The 27,784-nt window shown below is 44.0% G+C and overlaps 1 protein-coding gene across 1 annotated transcript; it reads right to left on the bottom strand.

The window, feature by feature from the left end:
• Nucleotides 1–9,048: 9,048 nt before the first annotated feature.
• LOC135530171 (glutaminase kidney isoform, mitochondrial-like) lies at nucleotides 9,049–27,595 on the bottom strand. Its single transcript, XM_064958547.1, has 14 exons — nucleotides 27,576–27,595; nucleotides 27,117–27,280; nucleotides 26,821–26,879; nucleotides 19,207–19,239; nucleotides 18,761–18,819; nucleotides 18,564–18,630; nucleotides 17,516–17,566; nucleotides 16,159–16,335; nucleotides 12,090–12,221; nucleotides 11,822–11,914; nucleotides 11,120–11,181; nucleotides 10,806–10,882; nucleotides 10,565–10,628; nucleotides 9,049–9,196 (listed from the first exon to the last, which is right to left on the bottom strand). Exons 2-14 carry the CDS (start codon nucleotides 27,163–27,165, stop codon nucleotides 9,049–9,051), a joined length of 1,071 nt encoding a protein of 356 aa, XP_064814619.1. The 5' UTR covers nucleotides 27,166–27,280; nucleotides 27,576–27,595.
• Nucleotides 27,596–27,784: the final 189 nt, after the last annotated feature.

Consider the following 27,784-nt stretch of genomic DNA (forward strand, 5'->3'; position numbering starts at 1 on the left):
AAATTGATTTAGGCATGTTTCTTCTTCTGCCCTCTGGCTGAGTATAGAGAAAAATATGGTGTCTCCTATTGCCCTGGAATAAATGGTCTTCACCGATACACCACGAAAACTACGCTTTGGTCCTATTACTGCGCACACAATTTCTATTTGACGCAAATTTGAAAAACAATGTAACTGGGAATCAAAATGGTATGCCCATAATCCAACATTTCACGATAGTTCCTTGCGATCCGGAGGGTGGCCTTTTGCATTAACCTTAAACCCTAATGGTCCAAATGCGGAATCCTTATCGATAACATGGACACATATACATTACCAGGCAAATATTTTGTTCATCACTTACAATTTAGGTCAGCTATGCAAGTACAGAACCATCCAATGATGGGATTTATAAATAAATTATCTAAACTCCCGAAAGGGCTGATCTCCATTTCAGAAAGTATTCAGACCCCTTGACTTTTTCCACATTTTGTGACGTTACCAGCTGATTCTAAAATGGTCCCCCCCCCTCATTAATCTACACACAATACCCCATAATGACAAAGCAAGAACAGGTTTTTAGATTTTTTTGCACATTTATTGCAAATGAAACTGAAATATCACATTTACATAAGTATTCAGACATTTACTCAGTACTTACTCAAAGGTGTGGAAGCACCTTTGGCAGCGATTACAGCCTTACAGTCTTCTTGGGTATTACGCTAGAAGCTTGGCACACCTGTATTTGGGGAGGTTTTTCCATTCTTCATTTTCCAAACTTTAACTCGGCCACTCAGAAACATTCAATGTCTTCTTGGTAAGCAACTCCACTGTACATTTAGCCTTGTATTTTAGGTTATTGTCCTGCTGAAAGATGAATTCATCCTCTAGGATTTTGCCTGTGCTTAGAGCCATTAAATTTGTTTTCATCCTGAAAAATTCCACAGTCCTCAATGATTACAAGCATACCCATAACGTGATGCAGCCACCACTATGCTTGAAAATGTTTTATTTGACTACGCAAGTCCGTTAAGAACAAATTCTTATTTTCAATGACGGCCTAGGAACAGTGGGTTAATTGGTCTAGGAACAGTGGGTTAACTGGTCTAGGAACAGTGGGGTTAACTGGTCTAGGAACAGTGGGTTAACTGGTCTAGGAACAGTGGGTTAACTGGCCTAGGAACAGTGGGTTAACTCGTCTAGGAAGAGTGGGTTAACTGGCCTAGGAACAGTGGGTTAACTCGACTAGGAACAGTGGGTTAACTGGTCTAGGAACAGTGGGTTAACTGGAACAGTGGGTTAACTGGTCTAGGAACAGCGGGTTAACTGCCTGTTCAGGGGCAGAACTGAGGAACAGATTTGTACCTTGTCAGCTCGGGGGGTTGAACTTGCAACCTTCCGGTTACTCGTCCAACGCTCTAACCACTAGGCTACCCTGCCGCCCCAGACTCAGTCAGCAGTGCATCTCAGTCAGTGTGCAGGGCCCTGTGAGTGTGCAGGGCCCTGTGAGTGTGCAGGGCCCTGTGAGTGTGCAGGGCCCTGTGAGTGTGCAGGGCCCTGTGAGTGTGCAGGGCCCTGTGAGTGTGTAGGGCCCTGTGAGTGTGTAGGGCCCTGTGAGTGTGTGAGTAGGGCCCTGTGAGTGTGTAGGGCCCTGTGAGTGTGTAGGGCCCTGTGAGTGTGTAGGGCCCTGTGAGTGTGTATTTTTAGGGCCCTGTGAGTGTGTAGGGCCCTGTGAGTGTGTAGGGCCCTGTGAGTGTGTAGGGCCCTGTGAGTGTGTAGGGCCTATGTGAGTGTGTAGGGCCCAGTGAGTGTGTGGGGCCCTGTGAGTGTGTAGGGCCCTGTCAGTGTGTAGGGCCCTGTGAGTGTGTAGGGCCTATGTGAGTGTGTAGGGCCTATGTGAGTGTGCAGGGCCTATGTGAGTGTGCAGGGCCTATGTGAGTGTGCAGGGCCTATGTGAGTGTGTAGGGCCCTGTGAGTGTGCAGGGCCTATGTGAGTGTGTAGGGCCCTGTGAGTGTGTAGGGCCTATGTGAGTGTGCAGGGCCTATGTGAGTGTGCAGGGCCTATGTGAGTGTGCAGGGCCCTGTGAGTGTGCAGGGCCTATGTGAGTGTGCAGGGCCTATGTGAGTGTGTAGGGCCCTGTGAGTGTGCAGGGCCTATCTGTGAGTGTTTAGGGCCTATCTGTGAGTGTGTAGGGCCTATCTGTGAGTGTGTAGGGCCTATGTGAGTGTGTAGGGCCTATGTGAGTGTGTAGGGCCTATCTGTGAGTGTGTAGGGCCTATGTGTAAGTGTGTAGGGCCTATCTGTGAGTGTGTAGGGCCTATGTGAGTGTGTATGGCCCTGTGAATGTGTAGGGCCCTGTGAGTGTGCCTAGAGACTGAAATAAAAGGTCAATAAAAATACAAGTTAAACTCCCCCTTTACATTGTGGTATCAACACAGTATCACACCCTGTTAAGAGTTTAATGGTATTTTGAATGTTTTCAGTAGAATCATCACAGTGAGTGTAGTATTCACCATGTCCTCCCCCTCACTCTCTCTTTCGTGTAGGGAGACTCTGGCGGCCCCCTGTAGAGACACCCTGGCGGCCCCCTGTAGGGAGACTCTGGCGGCCCCCTGTGGGGAGACTCTGGCGGCCCCCTGTAGGGACACTCTGACGGCCCCCTGTAGAGACACCCTGGCGGCCCCCTGTAGGGAGACTCTGGCGGCCCCCTGTGGGGAGACTCTGGCGGCCCCCTGTAGAGACACCCTGGCGGCCCCCTGTAGGGAGACTCTGGCGGCCCCCTGTGGGGAGACTCTGGCGGCCCCCTGTAGGGACACTCTGACGGCCCCCTGTAGGGACACGCTGGCGGCCCCCTGTAGGGAGACTCTGGCGGCCCCCTGTAGGGAGACTCTGGCGGCCCCCTGTAGGGAGACTCTGGCGGCCCCCTGTAGGGAGACTCTGGCGGCCCCCTGTAGGGAGGCCCTGGCGGCCCCCTGTAGGGAGACTCTGGCGGCCCCCTGTAGGGAGACTCTGGCGGCCCCCTGTAGGGAGACTCTGGCGGGCCCCTGAACTGCCAGGTGAGTGGGAAGTACTACGTCCACGGTGTGACCAGCTTCCTGTCCACCCAAAGCTGCAACGTCCAGGGAAAGCCCACCGTCTACACCCACGTGTCTGCCTACATCAGCTGAATGGATGGGGTACATACCATAGATATTCACGTTTAAAATATATCACATACAGCGCCTTCGGAAAGAATTCAGACCCCTTGACTTTTTCCACATTTCCACATTTTGTTACGTTACAGCCTTATTCTAAAATTGATTAATTTAAACAATTTCCTCATCAATCTACAAACAATAACCCATAATGACAAAATGGAAAACAGGTTTTTAGAAATGCGGGCATTTTTATTTTGTAAAAAAAATATATATTAAAAAAATACCTTATTTATATAACTATTCAGACCCATTGCTATGCGACTCAAAATGGAGCTCAGGTGCTTCCTGTTTCCATTGATCATTTTTTAAATTATTTGTTTCTTAATATAACCTTTATTTAACTAAGCAAGTCAGTTAAGAACAAATTCTTATTTACATGATGGCCTACCCCGGCCAAACCTGGATAAGGGCCCAGATTCTCTGGTCTGATGAAACTAAGATTGAACTCTTTGGCCTGAATGCCAAGCGTCACGTCTGGAGGAAACCTGGCACCATCCCTACGGTGAAGCGTGGTAGTGGCAGCATCATGCTCTGGGGGATGTTTTTCAGCGACAGGGACTGGGAGACTAGTCAGGATCGAGGGAAAGATGAACGGAGCAAAGTACCGAGAGATCCTTGATGAAAACCTGCTCCAGAGCACTCAGGACCTCAGACTGGGGAAAAGGTTTACCTTCCAACAGGACAACGACCCTAAGCACACAGCCTAGACAACGCAGGAGTGGCTTCGGGACAAGTCTGTGAATGTCCTTGAGTGGCCCAGCCAGAGCCCGGACTTGAACCCAATCGAACATCTCTGGAGAGACCTGAAAAGAAGCTGTGCAGCAACACTCCCCATCCAACCTGACAGAGCTTGAGAAGATCTGCAGAGAGGAATGGGAGAAACTCCCCAAATACAGGTGTGTCGAAGCTTGTAGCGTCATAACCAAGAAGACTTAAGGCTGTAATCGCTGACAAAGGTGCTTCAACAAAGTACTGAGTAAAGGGTCTAAATACTTATATACATTTTATATTTCTATTTGATTAAAAATAAAAATTGCAAAAAAAATATGGTTTAACTTTATCATTATGGGGTATTGTGATGTCATTATGGGGTATTGTGATGTCATTATGGGGTATTGTGATGTCATTATGGGGTATTGGGATGTCATTATGGGGTATTGGTATGTCATTATGGGGTATTGGGATGTCATTATGGGGTATTGTGATGTCATTATGGGGTATTGGGATGTCATTATGGGGTATTGGGATGTCATTATGGGGTATTGTGATGTCATTATGGGGTATTGGGATGTCATTATGGGGTATTGTGATGTCATTATGGGGTATTGGGATGTCATTATGGGATATTGGGATGTCATTATGGGGTATTGGGATGTCATTATGGGGTATTGGGATGTCATTATGGGGTATTGGGATGTCATTATGGGATATTGGGATGTCATTATGGGATATTGGGATGTCATTATGGGGTATTGGGATGTCATTATGGGGTATTGTGATGTCATTATGGGGTATTGGGTGTAGATTCCTGAGGGGAAAAAAATATTTGATCCATTTCAGAATAAGGCTGTAACAAAACAAAATGTGGAAAAAGTCAAGGGGTCTGAATACTTTCTGAGACACACCGTATATGATATGTACTGTCGATCAGGTAGGAACCATAGCTCCCATGGACACTGTTTTCCTTAGCAGATAAGTGCCAATATTATGTAAATGAGTACTCATAGAATTAAAAAATATGCAGTACGATTCGTAAGCTTAAAACACAATGCTCAATAAGTCACAATCCACCGACTGGCACTTATAAACTACACTAAATGTAAATGTAAATGTAGTGCTTTTCCTTCTAGAGATCATGGATTGAGGTTGAGAACCGTCATACACAGCAGGGACTTTGATTTTCAGCTTTCTCATGTTTGTTCCAACACAATAACACAAGACTTGGAAATGTGTGGCAATGAGACAAAAGACAACGGTGAACAGAGCTGGCCACTGGCCTGGTCACGTGGCCTCAGACTTCAACTTCTCCACTTCTCCATCTGCTAAATGTCTGTATACGGAATGAAAATAGACTTCTTCATGAAAACACAAAGTCTGAGAGCAATGATCTATTGAAAACAAATTGTCAACAAGTATATTTTTCCCTACATAGAACATCCCCTTATTTATAATTCCATAACATTACCCATGGGGGTGAAAACATGAAAATGTTTAATAGATAATCTCTTTCATATTGCATACATTTTAAATAACCATGACATAAAAAATAAAAAAAATGGTGATGAATTCAGGTGAAGAACAAGTTAAAACACACACAGTGTTGCTAGAGAATAACCCCCAAATAAAATAATCAGGTATTAGGAAATACACTTTCTTATTTACGTTTGAGCAATACAGTATTTAGACAAAGTCCAATTCAATGTTTGCAGACGTGCTCGATTTCACGCCAGAGACATGGCTGTACGTCACAGTCTCTCTCATATCTCGGGTTTCAACATTCCACCATTTGTTGGTCCATGTATAACATCCATGGACGAACAGTTGATCTCTAATAAACTACAAATGGTATAAAGGTAAATAAAGTAAGTCACATACTTGTAGAATGAAGTAACGGAATATAATAAAAACCCAGCTACGTAACAATGTGCATTCTAGCACACCACTTAGAATGCATGGCCAAACACATTGCTTCACTCGAAGTTATATGTTAATAAATTACTTTGGATTTTGGAACTGCGTCCCAGGTATTCAATGAGGCCAAAGACATCAAATCAAATCGATTTATAAAGCCCTTCTTACATCAGCTGATATCTCAAAGTGCTGTACAGAAACCCAGCCTTAAAAATCCCAAACAGCAAGCAATGCAGGTGTAGAAGCACGATGATGACTGAAACAACAGACACCATGATATCTGAACCCCTTCATCATTACTGAAACAACAGACACCATGATATCTGAACCCCTTCATCATTACTGAAACAACAGACACTATGATATCTGAACCCCTTCATCGTTACTGGATCTTAGAAGTGTCTGTCTGTTGCGCACTTGTAGCACAACCTCAGCTCATGTATCAACACCGTGCTAATCTTCACCGGTAAACCGCAAAGCCAATGCGCTCTCTAATGCAGTAGACACGTAAACACCAAGTGCACAGACGAGAACGACAGATCTGTTTCTTGACAGACCAGCTGTGTTGTTAATTGGCAAAAAGGCCCACTCGCTAAAAAAAAAAAACACGCCATTTCATCCTTGTAGATGAAATCAGTCGACTAAAACTGGATCATTTTAGTGTAGTTTTAGTCATAGTTTAACCAATGCATTTTCCACTAAATAACTAATTTTTAGTCTTCTCCCTAACTTTGATCGTGTGCATATTCAGCCGTGTGCATATTCAGTCCAACTGGGTTACTAGTATAGTGTGTTTACCCCCTATAACGTAGCTGGCAAATTGCTATTGTGGAAGTAACAATAGCCGTGGTTGGAAACAGGTTAACCAATTAACAGCTGTGGTTTTCTACCCATCATAACCGCCAGAGGGGGTTGAATAACAGTGACTCGATTGAAAAAGGGGGAGAATCAGAGCTTTCCAAAGAAGACAGAAGTATTGCTGTGTTCCTGGTGTTCACTAAATAGCAGTAGTATTTCCAATCGGAAAAAAGTAACTGCGACTTTTATTTGCGTACCGTGAGAGCGGCAACACTAATGAATATCAGCGCAAATGGCAACGTATAGCTTCGGATGTGATCAAAGTAAAAAAATATCCAATATGAACATGATTGTTTCTTAACAGAATAGAGGTTAGTTACAATTTAGAAGTTCTCTGAGCATCAGTTCAAAAAAGAGACGATTGAAGCGACCACCTGGGAGCTGTGTGTGTTGGAAAGACTGGTTGGGCTATAAACTCAAGTAGCCCGGGCGCATGACAGATGTTATCAGCCAATAAGAGAATTTAATTAAATATTCTGCAAAGGTATGCATGCTTCTTATTGGACAAAACAGACTAAAAGGGGCGTCACGTCAAGTTACATTTTCATCAACTCAAACGAAGAAAAACATTTGTCATAGTTATATTTTCGAGGGCACCTCGTCTCGTTATAGGTATAGTTTTAGTCAGGAAAAATAGAATGTCGACAAATTTTTCGTCATAGAACACTGAACGTCCCACTCATGATGTTGAACTTCTCCAACACTCACTCACAGGTCTCCTCCTCCATGTCCTGTCTAGCCTCACTGGTCTCCTCCTGTACATGTCCAGCCTCACTCACAGGTCTCCTCCTGTACATGTCCAGCCTCACTCACAGGTCTCCTCCTGTACATGTCCAGCCTCACTCACAGGTCTCCTCCTGTACATAGCATGGTCTCCTCCTGTAGTCCTCACTCACAGGTCTCCTCCTGTACATGTCCAGCCTCACTCACAGGTCTCCTCCTGTACATACATGTCCAGCCTCACTCACAGGTCTCCTCCTGTACATACATGTCTAGCCTCACTCACAGGTCTCCTCCTCCATGTCCAGCCTCACTACAGGTCTCCTCCTGTACATACATGTCCTCACTCACAGGTCTCCTCCTGTACATGTCCAGCCTCACTCACAGGTCTCCTCCTGTACATGTCTACTCACAGGTCTCCTCCTGTACATGTCCAGCACTCACAGGTCTCCTCCTGTACATGTCCAGCCTCACTCACAGGTCTCCTCCTGTACATACATGTCCACTCGTGGGTCTCCTCCTCCTGTACATGCTAGCCTCACTCACAGGTCTGTACATAAAAGGTCGCTGCACAGGTCTCCTCCTGTACATGTCCAGCCTCACTCACAGGTCTCCTCCTGTACATACATGTCCAGCCTCACTCACAAGTCTCCTCCTGTACATGTCCAGGCTCACTCAGGTGTCCTCCTGTATATAAGTCCAACCTAGGAGAGGATAAATATTGCATTACAAGATGTCCAGCCTCACTCACAGGTCTCCTCCTGTACATACATGTCCAGCCTGTCTCCTCCTGTACATGTCCAGGCTCACTCTCAGGTGTCCTCCTGTATATAAGTCCAACCTAGGAGAGGAGTAAATATTGCATACAAGATAGGGAGTCTGTCCCAAAGATCTCTCCTTCTTCCCAAAGCGTGCATTTCACAGATTTGAAGAACAATGACTGGTATAAGAAATAAGGTGGAAACACCCACTGGCCCACGCCTCCACCAATCCAATGCTTTTAGATTTGTGGGAAGTAGTGAACGAGTGTACACTTCAGGAGAAAGTATATATTATTGGGACGCACCCAGGGACGTCAGAGAGACAAGTCCTGGTGGAAGGAGTAACACGACACTCTTAGGGGAAAAAAGGTTCCAAAATTGTTCTTTTTGGTTCCAAGTAGAACCCTTGTGGGGGCCATGTAGAACACTCGGTGGAAAGGGTTCTACATGGAACCCCAAAAGAGTTCTACCTGGAACCAAAAAGGGTTCTTCAAAGGGTTCTCCAATAGGGACATCCGAAGAACCCTTTTAGGTTCTAGATACCTTTTTCTAAGCGTGTAGAGGGTTGCGTCCCTAATGGCATCCCTATTCCTTATACACACTACTAACCAAAACGAATGCACTAAAGGCCTATATAAAATAGAGTGCCACTGACACTACCATTTGCAACTGCAAACTAAAATGAGTGTTTGTTATTGGATTTGAAGTCCCTCCATGTTTCAGTACGTTTTCTTCCGTTTGGGGCCTAATGATTTATCAAGTAGAAGTGCTGATCTAGGATCAGATCCTCAATGTCTATAATTATCTGTTTCATTACGCCAAAATTGATGGTAGATCAGCACTCCTAATGGTAGAGCCTGATCCCAACGGCCCCCTGATCACACCATGCCTTCTACAGTCTCTAGTTTGGGGGGATGGGGATGATATCAGCCACTGGTAGTCTGTCCTGTTCCTGGCAAGCCACCTGGTACTCCTGTAAGACCTTCACCACGGCACCGTGGCCAAACTGCAGGGCATCGTCCAGGGGGGTGTTGTTAATGCTGCTCCACCTGGAGGGAGGTGGTAAAGATGAGTCAGAACAATGTCAGATGTTCCTCCACGCACTAACCTTCTGAGTAAAGATAACAGCCACAGAGGACAGAATGAGATGGAGAAATAAGGCATGAGGCTGGAGATATACAGTGAGTCTAGATAGCACAGCAGCTAAGGGGTGTTGTTACTGTAGGTTGGAGGCTAAGTCAACAGAGACTGATATAGGTGGATGAATGAATGGAGGGGTGGAAGAATAGAGGGTGGATGAATGACTGGAGGAGTGGATGAATGAACGGAGGAGTGGATGAATGAACAGAGGAGTGGATGAATGAACAGAGGGGTGGATGAATGAACAGAGGAGTGGATGAATGAACAGAGGAGTGGATGAATGAATGGAGGGTGTGGATGAATGAACAGAGGAGTGGATGAATGAACAGAGGAGTGGATGAATGAACAGAGGGGTGGATGAATGAACAGAGGAGTGGATGAATGAACAGAGGAGTGGATGAATGAACAGAGGAGTGGATGAAATGAACAGAGGGGTGGATGAATGAACAGAGGAGTGGATGAATGAACAGAGAGGGTGGATGAATGAACAGAGGAGTGGATGAATGAACAGAGGAACAGAGTGGAATGAACAGAATGAACAGAGGGGGATGGATGAATGAACAGAGGAGTGGATGAATGAACGGAGGGTTGGATGAATGAACAGAGGAGTGGATGAATGAACAGAGGGGTGGAGGAATGAACAGAGGAGTGGATGAATGAACAGAGGGGGATGAATGAACAGAATGAACAGAATGAACAGGGGGTGGATGAATGAACAGAGGAGTGGATGAATGAACAGAGGGGTGGATGAATGAACAGAGGAGTGGATGAATGAACAGAGGGGTGGATGAATGAACAGAGGAGTGGATGAATGAACGAGAATGAACAGAGGGGTGGAGGAATGGATGAATGAACAGAGGGTTGGATGAATGAACAGAGGAGTGGATGAATGAACAGAGGAGTGGATGAATGAACAGAGGGGGTGGATGAATGAACAGAGGCGAGGAGTGATGAATGAACAGAGGGGTGGATGAATGAACAGAGGGGGAGGTGGATGAATGAACAGAGGGGTGGAGGAATGAACAGAGGAGTGGATGAATGAACAGAGGAGTGGATGAATGAACAGAGGGGTGGATGAATGAACAGAGGGGTGAATGAACAGGAGGGAATGAACAGAGGAGTGGATGAATGAACAGAGGAGTGGATGAATGGAGGGTGAACAGAGGAGTGGATGAATGAACAGAGGGGTGGAGGGATGGAAATGAACAGAGGAGTGGATGAATGAACAGAGGGGTGGAGGAATGAACAGAGGGGTGGAGGAATGAATGCTACAGTACCTATCTTTCACAAAGGGGTTCACTTTGCAGGTGTCTGTTAGGAACCGTACCACTTCTACATGACCTGAGGACAAAAAACTACGTATCTTAGGGATAACACACACGCAATGCCTTATGATACACTTCTAGTGCATTATAACACTTGCTAGAAGCTGACATAACAACTAGGTAGCTGTAACATCACTATGATGCATTATAAGACATAACACCAACTAGGAGCCACCAATGGATTGTAGCTCACCCTCTGCTGCAGCCACGTGTAGAGCTGTCCGAGAGTCGTAGTCTTTCAGCTCCATGTCCATCGAGGACAGAGCAAACCTGAGAGGACAGGATAGGAGACGAGTGATATTCTACATAACATTCCTCATTTCCAAGAGGTTTACTGTGAAGGACTACTCGTTTACTGTGAAGGACTACTCCACTGTAGGCGAGGAGAGAGTGCCATCTACAGCAGGTGACGATAGTAAAACGAACAATACAATTACTTTGCATTTAATTACATTTAATAACCAGGTTGGTTTCTACATATAGCCTCCTAGATGATGGTTATTTTACCTTCTGAGGGCTGACACATCTCCACTGTAGGCCGCAAACATCAAGTTCACCACAGACTTGTTCTACAGATATAGCAGAGATAAATACAACTTAGACTGGATGGGACACTGGCACACAGCTACATAACCATTCATAGGACACAGATACATAACCATTCATAGGACACAGCTACATAACCATTCATAGGACACAGCTACATGACCATTCATAGGACACAGATACATAACCATTCATAGGACACAGCTACATAACCATTCATAGGACACAGCTACATAACCATTCATAGGACACAGCTACATAACCATTCATAGGACACAGCTACATAACCATTCATAGGACACAGCTACATAACCATTCATAGGACACAGCTACATAACCATTCATAGGACACAGCTGCATAACCATTCATAGGACACAGCTACATAACCATGCATAGGACACAGCTACATGACCATTCATAGGACACAGCTACATGACCATTCATAGGACACAGCTATAGGACATGACCATTCATAGTACACAGCTACATAACCATTCATAGGACACAGCTACATACCCATTCATAGTACACAGAAAGATAACATCATAACAAAGGACACATCATAACAAAAGCAAACTTAAACCTCACTTTATGTTTCAGCAAATATGATAAATTGTTGTTATGTTTACCTTACAACTCCCTTAAGTCACAAAATCCCTTACCCTATCATCCCCGTCCTGCCTTCGAGGGTCCTGCTTCTTGACAAAGTGTCTCAGGTTGTCATAGTTATGGAAGTTAAACGAAGACACCAGCTCCTGAAAACCAAAGCATGTCAAAAAGACAGTTCAGTCTCCGGTACAACATCGAGAGGCATTGTGTATGTGGTAACACTATTGAAGGGTAACTACATACAGACTTTATAACACATTCATAACCTGTACATGGGGATATGTTATTTATAACACCTGGAAATAAAGCTATTAACGTTACCTGGCAGAAGTGTATTCCTCGGACACTGTTTCCAACCTTGTCTAAAGGAGGTGACCAACACATCACTCCCATGACGTTAGGGACAACCAACAGAACCGCTCCAGACACCCCAGACTTAGCAGGCAAGCCCACCTGAGAAAGAACCATACAGGGACCATACGGAGTTATGATAAAACATGTCAGTTTAAAGTGGCCTTAATTTGACCTATACATGTTTAAAAGGTTTACGTTACCAAGACTATATGTTACCAAAACTATACGTTACCAAGACTATACGCTACCAAGACTATATGTTACCAACACTATACGTTACCAAGACTATACGTTACCAAGACTATATGTTACCAAAACTATACGTTACCAAGACTATACCAAAACTATATGTTACCAAAACTATACGTTACCAAAACTATACGTTACCAAAACTATACGTTACCAAGTTACCAAGACTATATGTTAACAAAACTATACGTTACCAAACCTATACGTTACCAAGTCTATACGTTACCAAGACTATATGTTAACAAAACTATACGTTACCAAGACTATACGTTACCAAAACTATACGTTACCAAAACTATACGTTACCAAGACTATACGTTACCAAAACTATACGTTACCAAGAATATGTTACCAAAACTATACGTTACCAAGACCATACGTTACCAAGACTATACGTTACCAAAACTATACATTACCAAGACTATACGTTATCAAGACTATACGTTACCAAGACTATACGTTACCAAAACTATATGTTACCAAAACTATACGTTACCAAGACTATACGTTACCAAAACTATACGTTACCAAACCTATACGTTACCAAACCTATACGTTACCAAAACTATACGTTACCAAGACTATACGTTACCAAGACTATACGTTATCAAGACTATACGTTACCAAGAATATACGTTACCAAGACTATACGTTACCAAGACTATACGTTACCAAGGCTATACGTTACCAAAACTATACGTTACCAAAAATACACGTTATCAAGACTATACATTAACAAAACTATACGTTACCAAAACTATACGTTATCAAGACTATACGTTACCAAGAATATACGTTACCAAGAATATACGTTACCAAGAATACGTTACAAGAATATACGTTACCAAAACTATACGTTAACAAGAAGACTATAAGTTATCAAGACTATACGTTACCAAAACTATACGTTACCAAACATATACGTTACCAAGACTATACGTTACCAAGAATATGTTACCAAAACTATACGTTACCAAAACTATACGTTACCAAAACTATACGTTACCAAGAATGTTACCGAAACTATACGTTACCAAAACTATACGTTACCAAGAATGTTACCAAAACTATACATTACCAAAACTATACGTTACCAAGACTATACATTACCAAGACTATACGTTACCAAAACTATACGTTACCAAGACTATACGTTACCAAAACTATACGCTACCAAGACTATACGTTACCAAGACTATACGTTACCAAGAATATACATTGCCAAAACTTTACGTTACCAAAACTATACGTTACCAAAACTATACTTTACCAAGACTATACGTTACCAAGACTATACGTTACCAAGACTATACGTTACCAAAACTATACGTTACCAAAGCTATACGTTGCCAAAACTATACGATACCAAAGCTATACGTTACCAAAACTATACGTTACCAAGACAATACGTTACCAAAACTATACGTTACCAAGAATATACGTTACCAAAACTATACGTTACCAAAACTATACGTTACCAAGACTATACGTTACCAAGACTACACGTTACCAAGACTATACGACTAAACGTTACCAAGAATTACCAAGACTATACGTTACCAAGAATATACGTTACCAAGACTATACGTTACCAAAACTATACCAAAACTTACCAAGACTATACGTTACCAAGACTATACGTTACCAAAACTATACGTTACCAAGACTATAATTTACCAAAATGTTACCAAAACTATACGCTACCAAGACTATACGTTACCAAGACTATACGTTACCAAGACTATACGTTACCAAGACTATACGTTACCAAAACTATACATTACCAAGACTATACGTTACCAAGACTATACGTTACCAAGACTATACGTTACCAAGACTATACGCTACCAAGACTATACGCTACCAAGACTATACGTTACCAAGACTATACGTTACCAAGACTATAAATACATGGCATTTTTAAAAGTTTAAGCTACCACACAATGAATTAAATTAAATTAAAATATATTTTATTTCCTGAGAGGAAACTTAACGTGGTGATGGATTGCTACATTCAAGACACATGACATAGAATGCAAAACATGTACAGTACATGTTTAAATATATTAAATTCATATACATAGGTAGTAGTATACCTTTCCCTACTGTATCATAGGACTACTGTATAACTACCATATCACTACTATATGACTACTATATAACTACTATATAACTACTGTATGACTACTATATGACTACTGTATAACTACTATATAACTACTGTATAACTACTATATAACAACTGTATAACTACTATATGACTACTGTATAACTACTATATGACTACTTATGACTACTGTATGACTACTGTATAACTACTGTATAACTACAGTATGACTACTGTATAACTACTATATAACTACTGTATAACTACTATATGACTACAATATAACTACTATATAACTACTGTACAACTACTGTATAACTACTGTATAACTACTATATAACTACTATATAACTACTGTATAACTACTATATGACTCTAGTATGACAACTGTATGATTACTGTGTAACTACTATATGACTACAGTTTGACTTACATGGAAGGCCAGTTTGACTTACATGGAAGATCAGTATGACTTACATGGAAGGCCAGTTTGACTTACATGGAAGGCCAGTATGACTTACATGGAAGGCCAGTTTGACTTACATGGAAGGCCAGTATGACTTACATGGAAGGCCAGTATGACTTACATGGAAGGCCAGTATGACTTACATGGAAGGCCAGTTTGACTTACATGGAAGGCCAGTTTGACTTACATGGAAGGCCAGTTTGACTTACATGGAAGGCCAGTATGACTTACATGGAAGGCCAGTATGACTTACATGGAAGGCCAGTTTGACTTACATGGAAGGCCAGTTTGACTTACATGGAAGGCCAGTTTGACTTACATGGAAGGCCAGTTTGACTTACATGGAAGGCCAGTATGACTTACATGGAAGGCCAGTATGACTTACATGGAAGGCCAGTTTGACTTACATGGAAGGCCAGTATGACTTACATGGAAGGCCAGTTTGACTTACATGGAAGGCCAGTTTGACTTACATGGAAGGCCAGACTTTGGAAGGCCAGTTTGACTTACATGGAAGGCCAGTTTGACTTACATGGAAGGCCAGTTTGACTTACATAGAAGGCCAGTATGACTTACATGGAAGGCCAGTTTGACTTACATGGAAGGCCAGTATGACTTACATGGAAGGCCAGTATGACTTACATGGAAGGCCAGTTTGACTTACATGGAAGGCCAGTTTGACTTACATGGAAGGCCAGTATGACTTACATGGAAGGCCAGTATGACTTACATGGAAGGCCAGTTTGACTTACATGGAAGGCCAGTATGACTTACATGGAAGGCCAGTATGACTTACATGGAAGGACAGTTTGACTTACATGGAAGGCCAGTTTGACTTACATGGAAGGCCAGTATGACTTACATGGAAGGCCAGTTTGACTTACATGGAAGGCCAGTATGACTTACATGGAAGGCCAGTATGACTTACATGGAAGGCCAGTATGACTTACATGGAAGGCCAGTATGACTTACATGGAAGGCCAGTTTGACTTACATGGAAGGCCAGTTTGACTTACATCGAAGGCCAGTTTGACTTACATGGAAGGCCAGTATGACTTACATGGAAGGCCAGTTTGACTTACATGGAAGGCCAGTATGACTTACATGGAAGGCCAGTATGACTTACATGGAAGGCCAGTTTGACTTACATGGAAGGCCAGTATGACTTACATGGAAGGCCAGTATGACTTACATGGAAGGCCAGTATGACTTACATGGAAGGCCATCTGCCCAGAGAAGTCGTACATGCCGCAGGAGTGCATGAGACTCAGGGTGTTCCGTACGGCCTCGGCACTCAGCACCCGCTCGCCTGTGATTGGGCAGATGCCCCCATGGGCCAGCGTGGCGGCCATGACACTCCCAGACTCACAGGTCACCTCTATGGAACACAGCTGAAAGGAAATCATTTATTTACTCAAACATAGAGAGAGTGTCTACAGTGTCTGTGACTCGGTGTCTGTGACTCAGTGTCTGTGACTCAGTGCCCATGACTCAGTGTCTGTGATTCGGTATCTGTGACTCAGTGTCTGTGACTCAGTGACTGTGACTCAGCGTCTGTGACTCCTCATACATTCTGTATAGAGGTGATGCTCTATTACTTTTTCCAGTAATAAATCATCATGATGCATTAGTAGAAATATTCAACATATACACAGCATCAAAGTATCACAGCATCACAGTATCACATTATCACAGCCTCACATTATCACAGCATCCCATTATCACAGCATCACAGTATCACAGCATCACAGCATCACATTATCACAGCATCACATTATCACAGTATCACAGCATCACAGCATCACATTATCACAGCATCACATTATCACAGCATCACATTATCACAGTATCACAGCATCACAGCATCACAGCATCACATTATCACAGCATCACAGTATCACATTATCACAGCATCACATTATCACAGTATCACAGCATCACAGCATCACATTATCACAGCATCACATTATCACAGCATCACAGTATCACAGCATCACAGTATCACATTATCACAGCATCACATTATCACAGCATCACATTATCACAGCATCACAGCATCACAGCATCACAGCATCACATCATCACATTATCACAGCATCACATTATCACATTATCACAGCATCACAGCATCACAGCATCACATCATCACATTATCACAGCATCACATTATCACAGCATCACAGTATCACAGCATCACAGTATCACAGCATCACATTATCACAGCATCACATTATCACAGCATCACAGTATCACAGCATCACATCATCACATTATCACAGCATCACATTATCACAGCATCACAGCATCACATTATCACAGTATCACAGTATCACAGCATCACAGCATCACATTATCACAGCATCACAGCATCACATTATCACAGCATCACAGTATCACAGCATCACAGTATCACAGCATCACAGCATCACATCATCACATTATCACAGCATCCCATTATCACAGCATCACAGTATCACATCATCACAGCATCACATTATCACAGCATCACAGCATCACATTATCACAGCATCACAGTGTGGTAAAGTACTATCTTGAGGATGTATCGTTTACCTGGAAGTAGAAGTCCAGTGCATCAATCATTTCTGCCCCACGAGGAAAACACTGCAGATGGAAACCAGTTTATAATATCATTTCTGCCCCAAGGTGGAAAACACTGCAGATGGAAACCAGTTTATAATATAATTTCTGCCCCAAGGTGGAAAACACTGCAGATGGAAACCAGTTTGTAACATCAATAAGACCCGATGGGGCGTGGTATATGGCGGCAAAGAGCTGTTCTTAGGCGTGACGTATCGCAGAGTATATGTGCCAAAGAGCTGTTCTTAGGCGTGACGTATCGCGGAGTATATGTGCCAAAGAGCTGTTCTTAGGCGTGACGTATCGCGGAGTATATGTGCCAAAGAGCTGTTCTTAGGCGTGACGTATCGCAGAGTATATGTGCCAAAGCCAGGTTCATAAAACAACTACTGACCAAGCTTTTGCAAGGAGGAATGGGAAAAAAATTCAGTCTCTCGATGTGCAAAACTGATAGAGACATACCCCAAGTGACTTACAGCTGTAATCGCAGCAAAAGGTGGCGCTACAAAGTATTAACTTAAGGGGGCTGAATAATTTTGCACGCCCAATTTTTCAGTTTTTGATTTGTTAAAAAAGTTTGAAATATCCAATAAATGTCGTTCCACTTCATGATTGTGTCCCACTTGTTGTTGATTCTGCACAAAAAAAATACAGTTTTATATCTTTATGTTTGAAGCCTGAAATGTGGCTTCAAACATTTCAACAAAAATGTCGCAAAGTTCAAGGGGGCCGAATACTTTCGCAAGGCACTGTATGTGCCAAAGCCAGGTTCATAAAACAACCACTGACCAAGCTCAGAGCTCATTAGATTCAGATGTGTGTAATTGGGCTGATGTATTCAACAAACAGGATAATACCAGTCTTCACACACCCACCCTCTCACTCCATTACAGTAACAAAATGTGGAAAAAGTCAAGGGGTCTGATTACTTTTCCAAATGCACGGTACATGTTCCCTTTTGTTTTTTTTATTTCCATTCAAAGCTATTAAAACAAGTTCCACACTCTCTACCTTTACTGACCTTCTTCTCTTTGAGGTAATATCCAATTGCAAAATTTCTGTCGCCTGTTTCTTTCTCAGACTGGAACCTGAGAGACACAGAGACCAAAAAAAAGAGTCCATGACAACATCACATCAATAATGCAACAAAGAGAAAATGTTTTAGAAATGTTTGTTTTTTTTCTGGCAAATTAAGACCTTAGCAAAAAAAAAACTCACGTGGCATTGCTGAAGCCCACGTACTCTTGACCAGCCATCTTCTTGATAAAATCCATCACCTGAGGAGAAAAGATGACTGATATTTGGGCAGGGTTTTGGGGCGGCAGGGTAGCCTAGTGGTTAGAGCATTGGACTAGTAATTGGTTGCAAGTTCGAATCCCCGAGCTGACAAGGTACAAATCTGTCGTTCTGCCCCTGAACAGGCAGTTAACCCACTGTTCCTAGGCCGTCAATGAAAATAAGAATTTGTTCTTAACTGACTTGCCTAGTAAATTTAAAATAAAATGTTGTTATTTTCCCAAGGCAAAGACAAGAGAATTGCTGGCGTGGGGTGGGGTGGCCGTGTTATTGTGTCAAGATTGTATTGTGTGTTCTACTAAATGCTATTATATATGTGTCAATGTCAGGTGAGATGTACTGAATGACATGTACAGTATAGTACTTACATAGTCAAACTTCTCTGCCTTGTTTGAGCCAGGCTAGTGACACAGAGAAGGGGGAAGAACAGACATAAACAACATTAATGTACCGTAAAAGACACTCACATTAAAAGGGCTTTAGTCAACCACAGGGTAGCAGTCTTCTTAAGGACTTTAGAATTACAGGAGGCTGAGCAATTTACTATAGTATTAGGCTCTGCATCTGTCCTCGTGCTCCGAGACCTTAGTGCTGCTTTTGATACCATCGATCACCACATTCTTTTTGAGAGATTGGAAACCCAAATTGGTCTACACGGACAAGTTCTGGCCTGGTTTAGAACTTATCTGTCGGAAGGATATCAATTTGTCTCTGTGAATGGTTTGTCCTCTGACAAATCAACTGTAAATGTCGGTGTTACTCAAGGTTCCGTTTTAGGACCACTATTGTTTTCACTATATATTTTACCTCTTGGGGATGTCATTTGAAAACATCATGTTAACTCTCACTGCTATGCGGATGACACACTGCTATACATTTCAATAAAACATGGTGAAGCCCCAAAATTGACCTCGCGAGAAGCCTGCGTTTCAGACATAAGGAAGTGGATGGCTGCAAACGTTCTACTTTTAAACTCAGACAAAACAGAGATGCTTGTTCTAGGTCCCAAGAAACAAAGAGATCTTCTGTTGAATCTGACAATTAATCTTAATGGTTGTACAGACGTCTCAAATAAAACTGTGAAGGACCTCGGCGTTACTCTGGACCCTGATCTCTCTTTTGACGAACATATCAAGACCATTTCAAGGACAGCTTTTTTCCATCTACGCAAAATTGCAAAAATCAGAAACTTTCTGTCCAAAAATTATGCAGAAAAATTAATCCATGCTTTTGTTACTTCTAGGTTAGACTACTGCAATGCTCTACTTTCCGGCTACCCGGATAAAGCACTAAATAAACCTCAGTTAGTGCAAAATACGGCTGCTAGAATCCTGACTAGAACCAAAAAATTTGATCATATTACTCCAGTGCTAGCCTCCCTACACTGGCTTCCTGTCAAAGCAAGGGCTGATTTCAAGGTTTTACTGCTAACCTACAAAGCATTACATGGGCTTGCTCCTACCTATCTTTCCGATTTGGTCCTGTCCTACATACCTACACGTACGCTCCGGACACAAGAAGCAGGCCTCCTAATTGTCCCTAGAATTTCTAAGCAAACAGCTGGAGGCAGGGCTTTCTCCTATAGAGCTCCATTTTTATGGAATGGTCTGCCTACCCATGTGAGAGACGCAGACTCGGTCTCAACCTTTAAGTCTTTACTGAAGACTCATCTCTTCCGTAGGTAATATGATTGATTGAGTGTAGTCTGGCCCAGGAGTGTGAAGGTGAACAAAATGGCTCTGGAGCAACGAACCGCCCTTGCTGTCTCTGCCTGGCCGGTTCCCCTCTCTCCACTGAGATTCTCTGCCTCGAACCCTATTACAGGGACTGAGTCACTGGCTTACTGGTGCTCTTTCATGCCGTCCCTAGGAGGGGTGCTGACATGATCTTTCTGTCCGGGTTGGCGCCCCCCCTGGGTTGTGCCATGGCGGAGATCTTTGTGGGCTATACTCGCCCTTGTCTCAGGATGGTAAGTTGGTGGTTGAAGATATCCCTCTAGTGGTGTGGGGGCTGTGCTTTGGCAAAGTGGGTGGGGTTATATCCTGACTGTCTGGCCCTGTCCGGGAGTATCATCGGATGGGGCCACAGTATCTCCTGACCCCTCCTATCTCAGCCTCCAGTATTTATGCTGCAGTAGTTTATGTGTCGGGGGGCTAGGGTCAGTCTGTTATATGTGGAGTACTTCTCCTGTCTTATCCGGTGTCCTGTGTGAATTTAAGTATGCTCTCTCTAATTCTATATTTCTTTCTTTCTTTCTCTCTCTCGGAGGACCTGAGCCCTAGGACCATGCCTCAGGACTACATGGCATGATGACTACTTGCTGTCCCCAGTCCACCTGGTCTTGCTGCTGCTCCAGTTTCAACTCTTCTTCCTGCGTCTATGGAACCCTGACCTGTTCACCAGACATGCTACCTGTCCCAGACCTGTTGTTTTCAACTCTCTAGAGACAGCAGGAACGGTAGAGATACTCTCAATGATCGGCTATGAAAAGCCAACTGACATTTACTCCTGAGGTGCTGACCTGTTGCACCCTCGACAACTACTGTGATTATTATTATTTGACCCTGCTGGTCATTTATGAACATGTGAACATCTTGGCCATGTTCTGTTATAATCTCCACCCAGCACAGCCAGAAGAGGACTGGCCACCCCTCATAGCCTGGTTCCTCTCTAGGTTTCTTCCTAGGTTTTGGCCTTTCTAGGGAGTTTTTCCTAGCCACTTTTTCCTAGCCACTGTGCTTCTACACCTGCATTGCTACATTTGTGGTTTGGCTGGGTTTCTGTACAGCACTTTGATATATCAGCTATGTAATTAGGTTATAAATACATTTGATTTGATTTTAGAGGCGGCAGGTATCCTAATGGTTAGAGTGTAGAGGCTAGTGGATAGTGTAGAGGCGGCAGGTAGCCTTGGTTAGAGCGATATATCAGCTGATGTAATTAGGGCTATATAAATACATTTGATTTGATTTGATGATTTAATGGTTAGGTGTAGAGGCGGCGTATCCTAGTGGTTAGGTATCCTAATGGTTAGAGTGTATGTAATTAGGCGATTTGATTTGATTTAGAGGCGGCAGGTATCCTAGTGGTTAGTGCGGCAGCAGGAAGCCTAGTGGATAGTGTAGAGGCGGCAGGTAGCCTAATGGTTAGAGCGATATATCAGCTGATGTAATTAGGGCTATATAAATACATTTGATTTGATATTGTTAATGATGTCCCGATAACCTGCTAATATTGTACAAGGTGACAAAAGAAAGTCAGTCATCGCAGTGTGTACGGTATATAGCAGGTTGTAAAGATAGTGGTAACGATGTTCATGAAGTCTCAGCAGATTAAAGACACTTTCAACACTACACCCGTTCCAAATCAACAGCACCGGGTCTGAAACAAGTACAAATACATTATGAGTACAAGTACATTATATATCACTGATCAAGCACTGATAGGGTGGATTTGCTTGTGAAATAACATTTTACTGTATACAAATTCAATAGCATTGCAGTGATGACCCAAGTGACCTCAAATCTCATATGTCAATGCATGTCCTGTATTGGGGCATAAATAAGATAGTTTACTTCACCAAGACGTATTACTCAGTAACATTTCCATTTCAGTATATGGATTCAATTGAAAATGAACTCTGAACAGATTCAAGCAGAAATCCAGACTTAAACCCTGCTGTTATTCCTTCAGGTTATCTCTGTCTTCAGGTTATCTCTGTCTTCAGGTTATCTCTGTCTTCTTCAGGTTATCTCTGTCTTTAGGTTATCTCTGTCTTCAGGTTATCTCTGTCTTCAGGTTATCTCTGTCTTCTTCAGGTTATCTCTGTCTTTAGGTTATCTCTGTCTTCAGGTTATCTCTGTCTTCAGGTTATCTCTGTCTTCTTCAGGTTCTCTCTGACTTCAGGTTATCTCTGTCTTCAGGTTATCTCTGTCTTCAGGGTATCTCTGTCTTCAGGTTATCTCTGTCTTCTTCAGGTTATCTCTGTCTTCTTCAGGTTATCTCTGTCTTCAGGTTATCTCTGTCTTTAGGTTATCTCTGTCTTCAGGTTATCTCTGTCTTCAGGTTATCTCTGTCTTCTTCAGGTTATCTCTGTCTTTAGGTTATCTCTGTCTTCAGGTTATCTCTGTCTTCTTTATCTAACTTCCACTTGGGGTCCCGTCCGTATTTATATTTAATACATCCTATCAGTTAACCTTGTCTGCTGTCTATCTGCCTTTCTCTCTGTCTGCCGGAGATAGCGACACACACACACGCACACACACACACCTCTCCAAAAACCCACAATAATTGTCTAAACTGATGCTCCCACCCATCTCAGGCTCCCTCCCCCAGCAATGTGTGTGGATGAGAGGAGAGTCTCCCAGCATGGTGTGTGGATGAGAGGAGAGTCCCCCAGCATGGTGTGTGTATGTGAGGAGAGTCCCCCAGCATGGTGTGAGGAGAATCCCCCGGCATGGTGTGTGGATGAGAGGAGAGTACCCCAGCATGGTGTGAGGAGAGTCCCCCAGCATGGTGTGTCGATGAGAGGAGAGTACCCCAGCATGGTGTGTGGATGAGAGGAGAGTACCCCAGCATGGTGTGTGGATGAGAGGAGAGTACCCCAGCATGGTGTGTGGATGAGAGGAGAGTACCCCAGCATGGTGTGTGGATGAGAGGAGAGTCCCCCAGCATGGTGTGTGGATGAGAAGAGAGTCCCCCAGCAATGTGTGTGGATGAGAGGAGAGTCCCCCAGCAATGTGTGTGGATGAGAGGAGAGTCCCCCAGCATGGTGTGTCGATGAGAGGAGAGTCCCCCAGCAATGTGTGAGGATGAGAGGAGAGTCCCCCAGCAATGTGTGAGGATGAGAGGAGAGTCCCCCAGCAATGTGTGTGGATGAGAGGAGAGTCCCCCGGCATGGTGTGTTGATGAGAGGAGATTCCCCCGGCATGGTGTGTGGATGAGAGGAGAGTCCCCCAGCATGGTGTGTGGATGAGAGGAGAGTCCCCCAGCATGGTGTGAGGAGAGTCCCCCAGCATGGTGTGAGGATGAGAGGAGAGTCCCCCAGCATGGTGTGAGGAGAGTCCCCCAGCATGGTGTGTGGATGAGAGGAGAGTACCCCAGCATGGTGTGTGGATGAGAGGAGAGTACCCCAGCATGGTGTGTGATGAGAGGAGAGTACCCCAGCATGGTGTGTGGATGAGAGGAGAGTCCACCAGCAATATGAGTGGATGAGAGGAGAGTCCCCCAGCATGGTGTGTGGATGAGAAGAGAGTCCCCCAGCAATGTGTGTGGATGAGAGGAGAGTCCCCCAGCAATGTGTGTGGATGAGAGGAGAGTCCCCCAGCATGGTGTGTCGATGAGAGGAGAGTCCCCCAGCAATGTGTGAGGATGAGAGGAGAGTCCCCCAGCAATGTGTGTGGATGAGAGGAGAGTCCCCCGACATGGTGTGTTGATGAGAGGAGATTCCCCCGGCATGGTGTGTGGATGAGAGGAGAGTCCCCCAGCATGGTGTGTGGATGAGAGGAGAGTACCCCAGCATGGTGTGTGGATGAGAGGAGAGTCCCCCAGCATGGTGTGAGGATGAGAGGAGAGTCCCCCAGCATGGTGTGTTGATGAGAGGAGAGTCCCCCAGCATGGTGTGTGGATGAGAGGAGAGTCCCCCAGCATGGTGTGAGGATGAGAGGAGAGTCCCCCAGCAATGTGTGTGGATGAGAGGAGAGTCCCCCAGCAATGTGTGTGGATGAGAGGAGAGTCCCCCAGCAATGTGTGTGGATGAGAGGAGAGTCCCCCAGCAATGTGTGTGGATGAGAGGAGAGTCCCCCAGCATGATGTGTGTATGTGAGGAGAGTCCCCCAGCATGGTGTGTTGATGAGAGGAGAGTCCCCCAGCAATGTGTGTGGATGAGAGGAGAGTCCCCCAGCAATGTGTGTGGATGAGAGGAGAGTCCCCCAGCAATGTGTGTGGATGAGAGGAGAGTCCCCCAGCAATGTGTGTGGATGAGAGGAGAGTCCCCCAGCAATGTGTGTGGATGAGAGGAGAGTCCCCCAGCAATGTGTGTGGATGAGAGGAGAGTCCCCCAGCAATGTGTGTGGATGAGAGGAGAGTCCCCCAGCATGGTGTGTGGATGAGAGGAGAGTCCCCCAGCATGGTGTGTTGATGAGAGGAGAGAAATAAAGCCGATTCAACCAGGTTCAAAGAACACGCTACACTACTGACGACACTATTGATGACACTACTGACTACACTACTGACTACACTACTGACTACACTACTGACTACACTACTGATGACACTACTGATGACACTACTGACTACACTACTGATGACACTACTGACTACACTATTGACTACACTACTAACTACACTACTGATGACACTATTGACTACACTATTGATGACACTACTGGCTACACTACTGACTACACTACTGACTACGCTACTGACTACACTACTGACTACACTACTGACTACACTACTGATGACACTATTGACAACACAACTGATGACACTATTGACGACACTACTGACTACACTACTGACTACACTACTGACTACACCACTGACTACACTACTGATGACACTACTGACTACACTACTGACTACACTACTGACTACACTACTGACTACACTACTGATGACACTACTGATGCCACTACTGACTACACTACTGACTACACTAGGGACTACACTACTGATGACCCTACTGACTACACTACTAACGACACTGCTGACTACACTACTGACTACACTACTGACTACACTACTGACTACACTACTGACCACACTACTGACTACACTACTGAATACACTACTGACTACACTACTGACTACACTACTAGAGACACTACTGACTACACTACTGATGACACTACTGATGACACTACTGACTACACTACTGACTACACTACTGATGACACTACTGATGACACTACTGACTACACTACTGACTACACTACTGATGACACTACTGACTACACTACTGACTACACTACTGACCACACTACTGACTACACTACTGATGACACCACTGACTACACTACTGACTACACTACTAGAGGCACTACTGACTACACTACTGACTACACTACTGATGACACTACTGACTACACTACTGACGACACTACTGACTACACTACTGACTACACTACTAGAGGCACTACTGGCTACACTACTGACTACACTATTGACGACACTACTGACTACACTACTGACTACACTACTGACTACACCACGAGAGGCACTACTGACTACAGTACTGACTACACTACTGACTACACTACTGGCGACACTACTGATGACACTACTGACTACACTACTGATGACACTACTGACTACACCACGAGAGGCACTACTGACTACACTACTGACTACACTACTGACTACACTACTGATGACACTACTGACTACATTACTGACGACACTGCTGACTACACTATTGACTACACTACTGACTACACTACTGACTACACTACTGATGACACTACTGACGACACTACTGACTACACTATTGACTATACTACTGACTACACTACTGATGACACTACTGACGACACTACTGACTACACTACTGACGACACTGCTGACTACACTACTGACTACACTACTGACTACACTATTGTACTATGTGACTACTATCTACAGCCATGCCAGATATACCCGGGTTCAAATACTGTTTGACTGAGGTTGAACGTTACACAATGGGACCAATAGAAAAGACGACGAGCAGACAAGCATGTGTCAGGGACAAAGCCAAATCAGGTCAGTGTTGGGTCCAAGGCTGGCAGGCAACCTGGATCTTAGTTCTGTGTTTTGTATTTGTTTTACATGTCAAACATTGAACTGGTTTCAACCGCGTGGATTCAGAAACGTACTTGACAGTGACGTATATCGTATATCGTTGACACATCATTGAGGATGGGATGTTTTAGGGGAAGTTTAAGTCAGGCAGGATATACTCATAGCCTGTGTACGTGTGATCTGTAGGCCGTCTGCCAGGTTACCTTGATAAGAGAGCTGATGACAATGGCTCCAGCATTCACCATGGGGTTGTGAGGTTTGTCTAGGCACACAAGTATCAGGGTTAATTAAAACAGATTTCACACAGTATATTCATAGGAGTGGAATTTTGAGCGACAAGTCTTAAGACAGACGATATCATGTCCACTTGGTAGAAAGTAGAAGAACTATCTTGTCACTGTGAACTCACGTGGCCTTAACCTCTACTGAAATCAAATCGTATTCTTCCACCAAACTAACTAACACCCCTACAATATAGCAAGGGTTCCCGTTTACCCACCTTCCTCATCCAGGTAGAGCTTGTTGAACTTGAGTCCGCTGGGCTCCATCCCCACATAGCGGTGTACCTTCTCTGTCCCAGCCTCGTGAATAGCCACAGCATACTCCAGAGGTTTCACACACGACTGGAGGCAGAAGGGCTGCTTGCTTTCTCCTACTGAGTGCCTGGAAGGGAAATGTGGGAGGAGACAGAGGAAAACAGGGGAAGAAAGGGAAGGAGAAGATGGGGGGGAAGACAGGAAAAAAAGAGAGGACAGGAGGAGAGAGGAAAACAGGGGAAGAGATAGGAAGAGAAACCAGGGAAGAAAGAAGAAGAAAGGGAGAGAAGGCCTAGTTGTCAGCATAAGTAACTAATTCACATTCAGGTATGTTTTTAAATCACGTTTAATCTGCCAGACATTCTCTGTCCATCCACAGAACATAGAGACACCCCCCCAGAGGTCAGGACTGTTGTACATACCTCTGTCCATCTACAGTACACAGAGACTGTTGTACCCCTGTCCATCTACAGAGATTAGGACTGTTGTACATACCTCTGTCCATCTACAGTACACAGAGACACCCCCCCCCAGAGATCAGGACTGTTGTACATACCTCTGTCCATCTACAGTACACAGAGACACCCCCCCCCAGAGATCAGGACTGGACTTGTACATACCTCTGTCCATC

The sequence above is a fragment of the Oncorhynchus masou genome, chromosome 5 (assembly GCF_036934945.1).
Source record: "Oncorhynchus masou masou isolate Uvic2021 chromosome 5, UVic_Omas_1.1, whole genome shotgun sequence".
In the NCBI taxonomy this organism is placed as follows: Eukaryota; Metazoa; Chordata; class Actinopteri; order Salmoniformes; family Salmonidae; genus Oncorhynchus; species Oncorhynchus masou.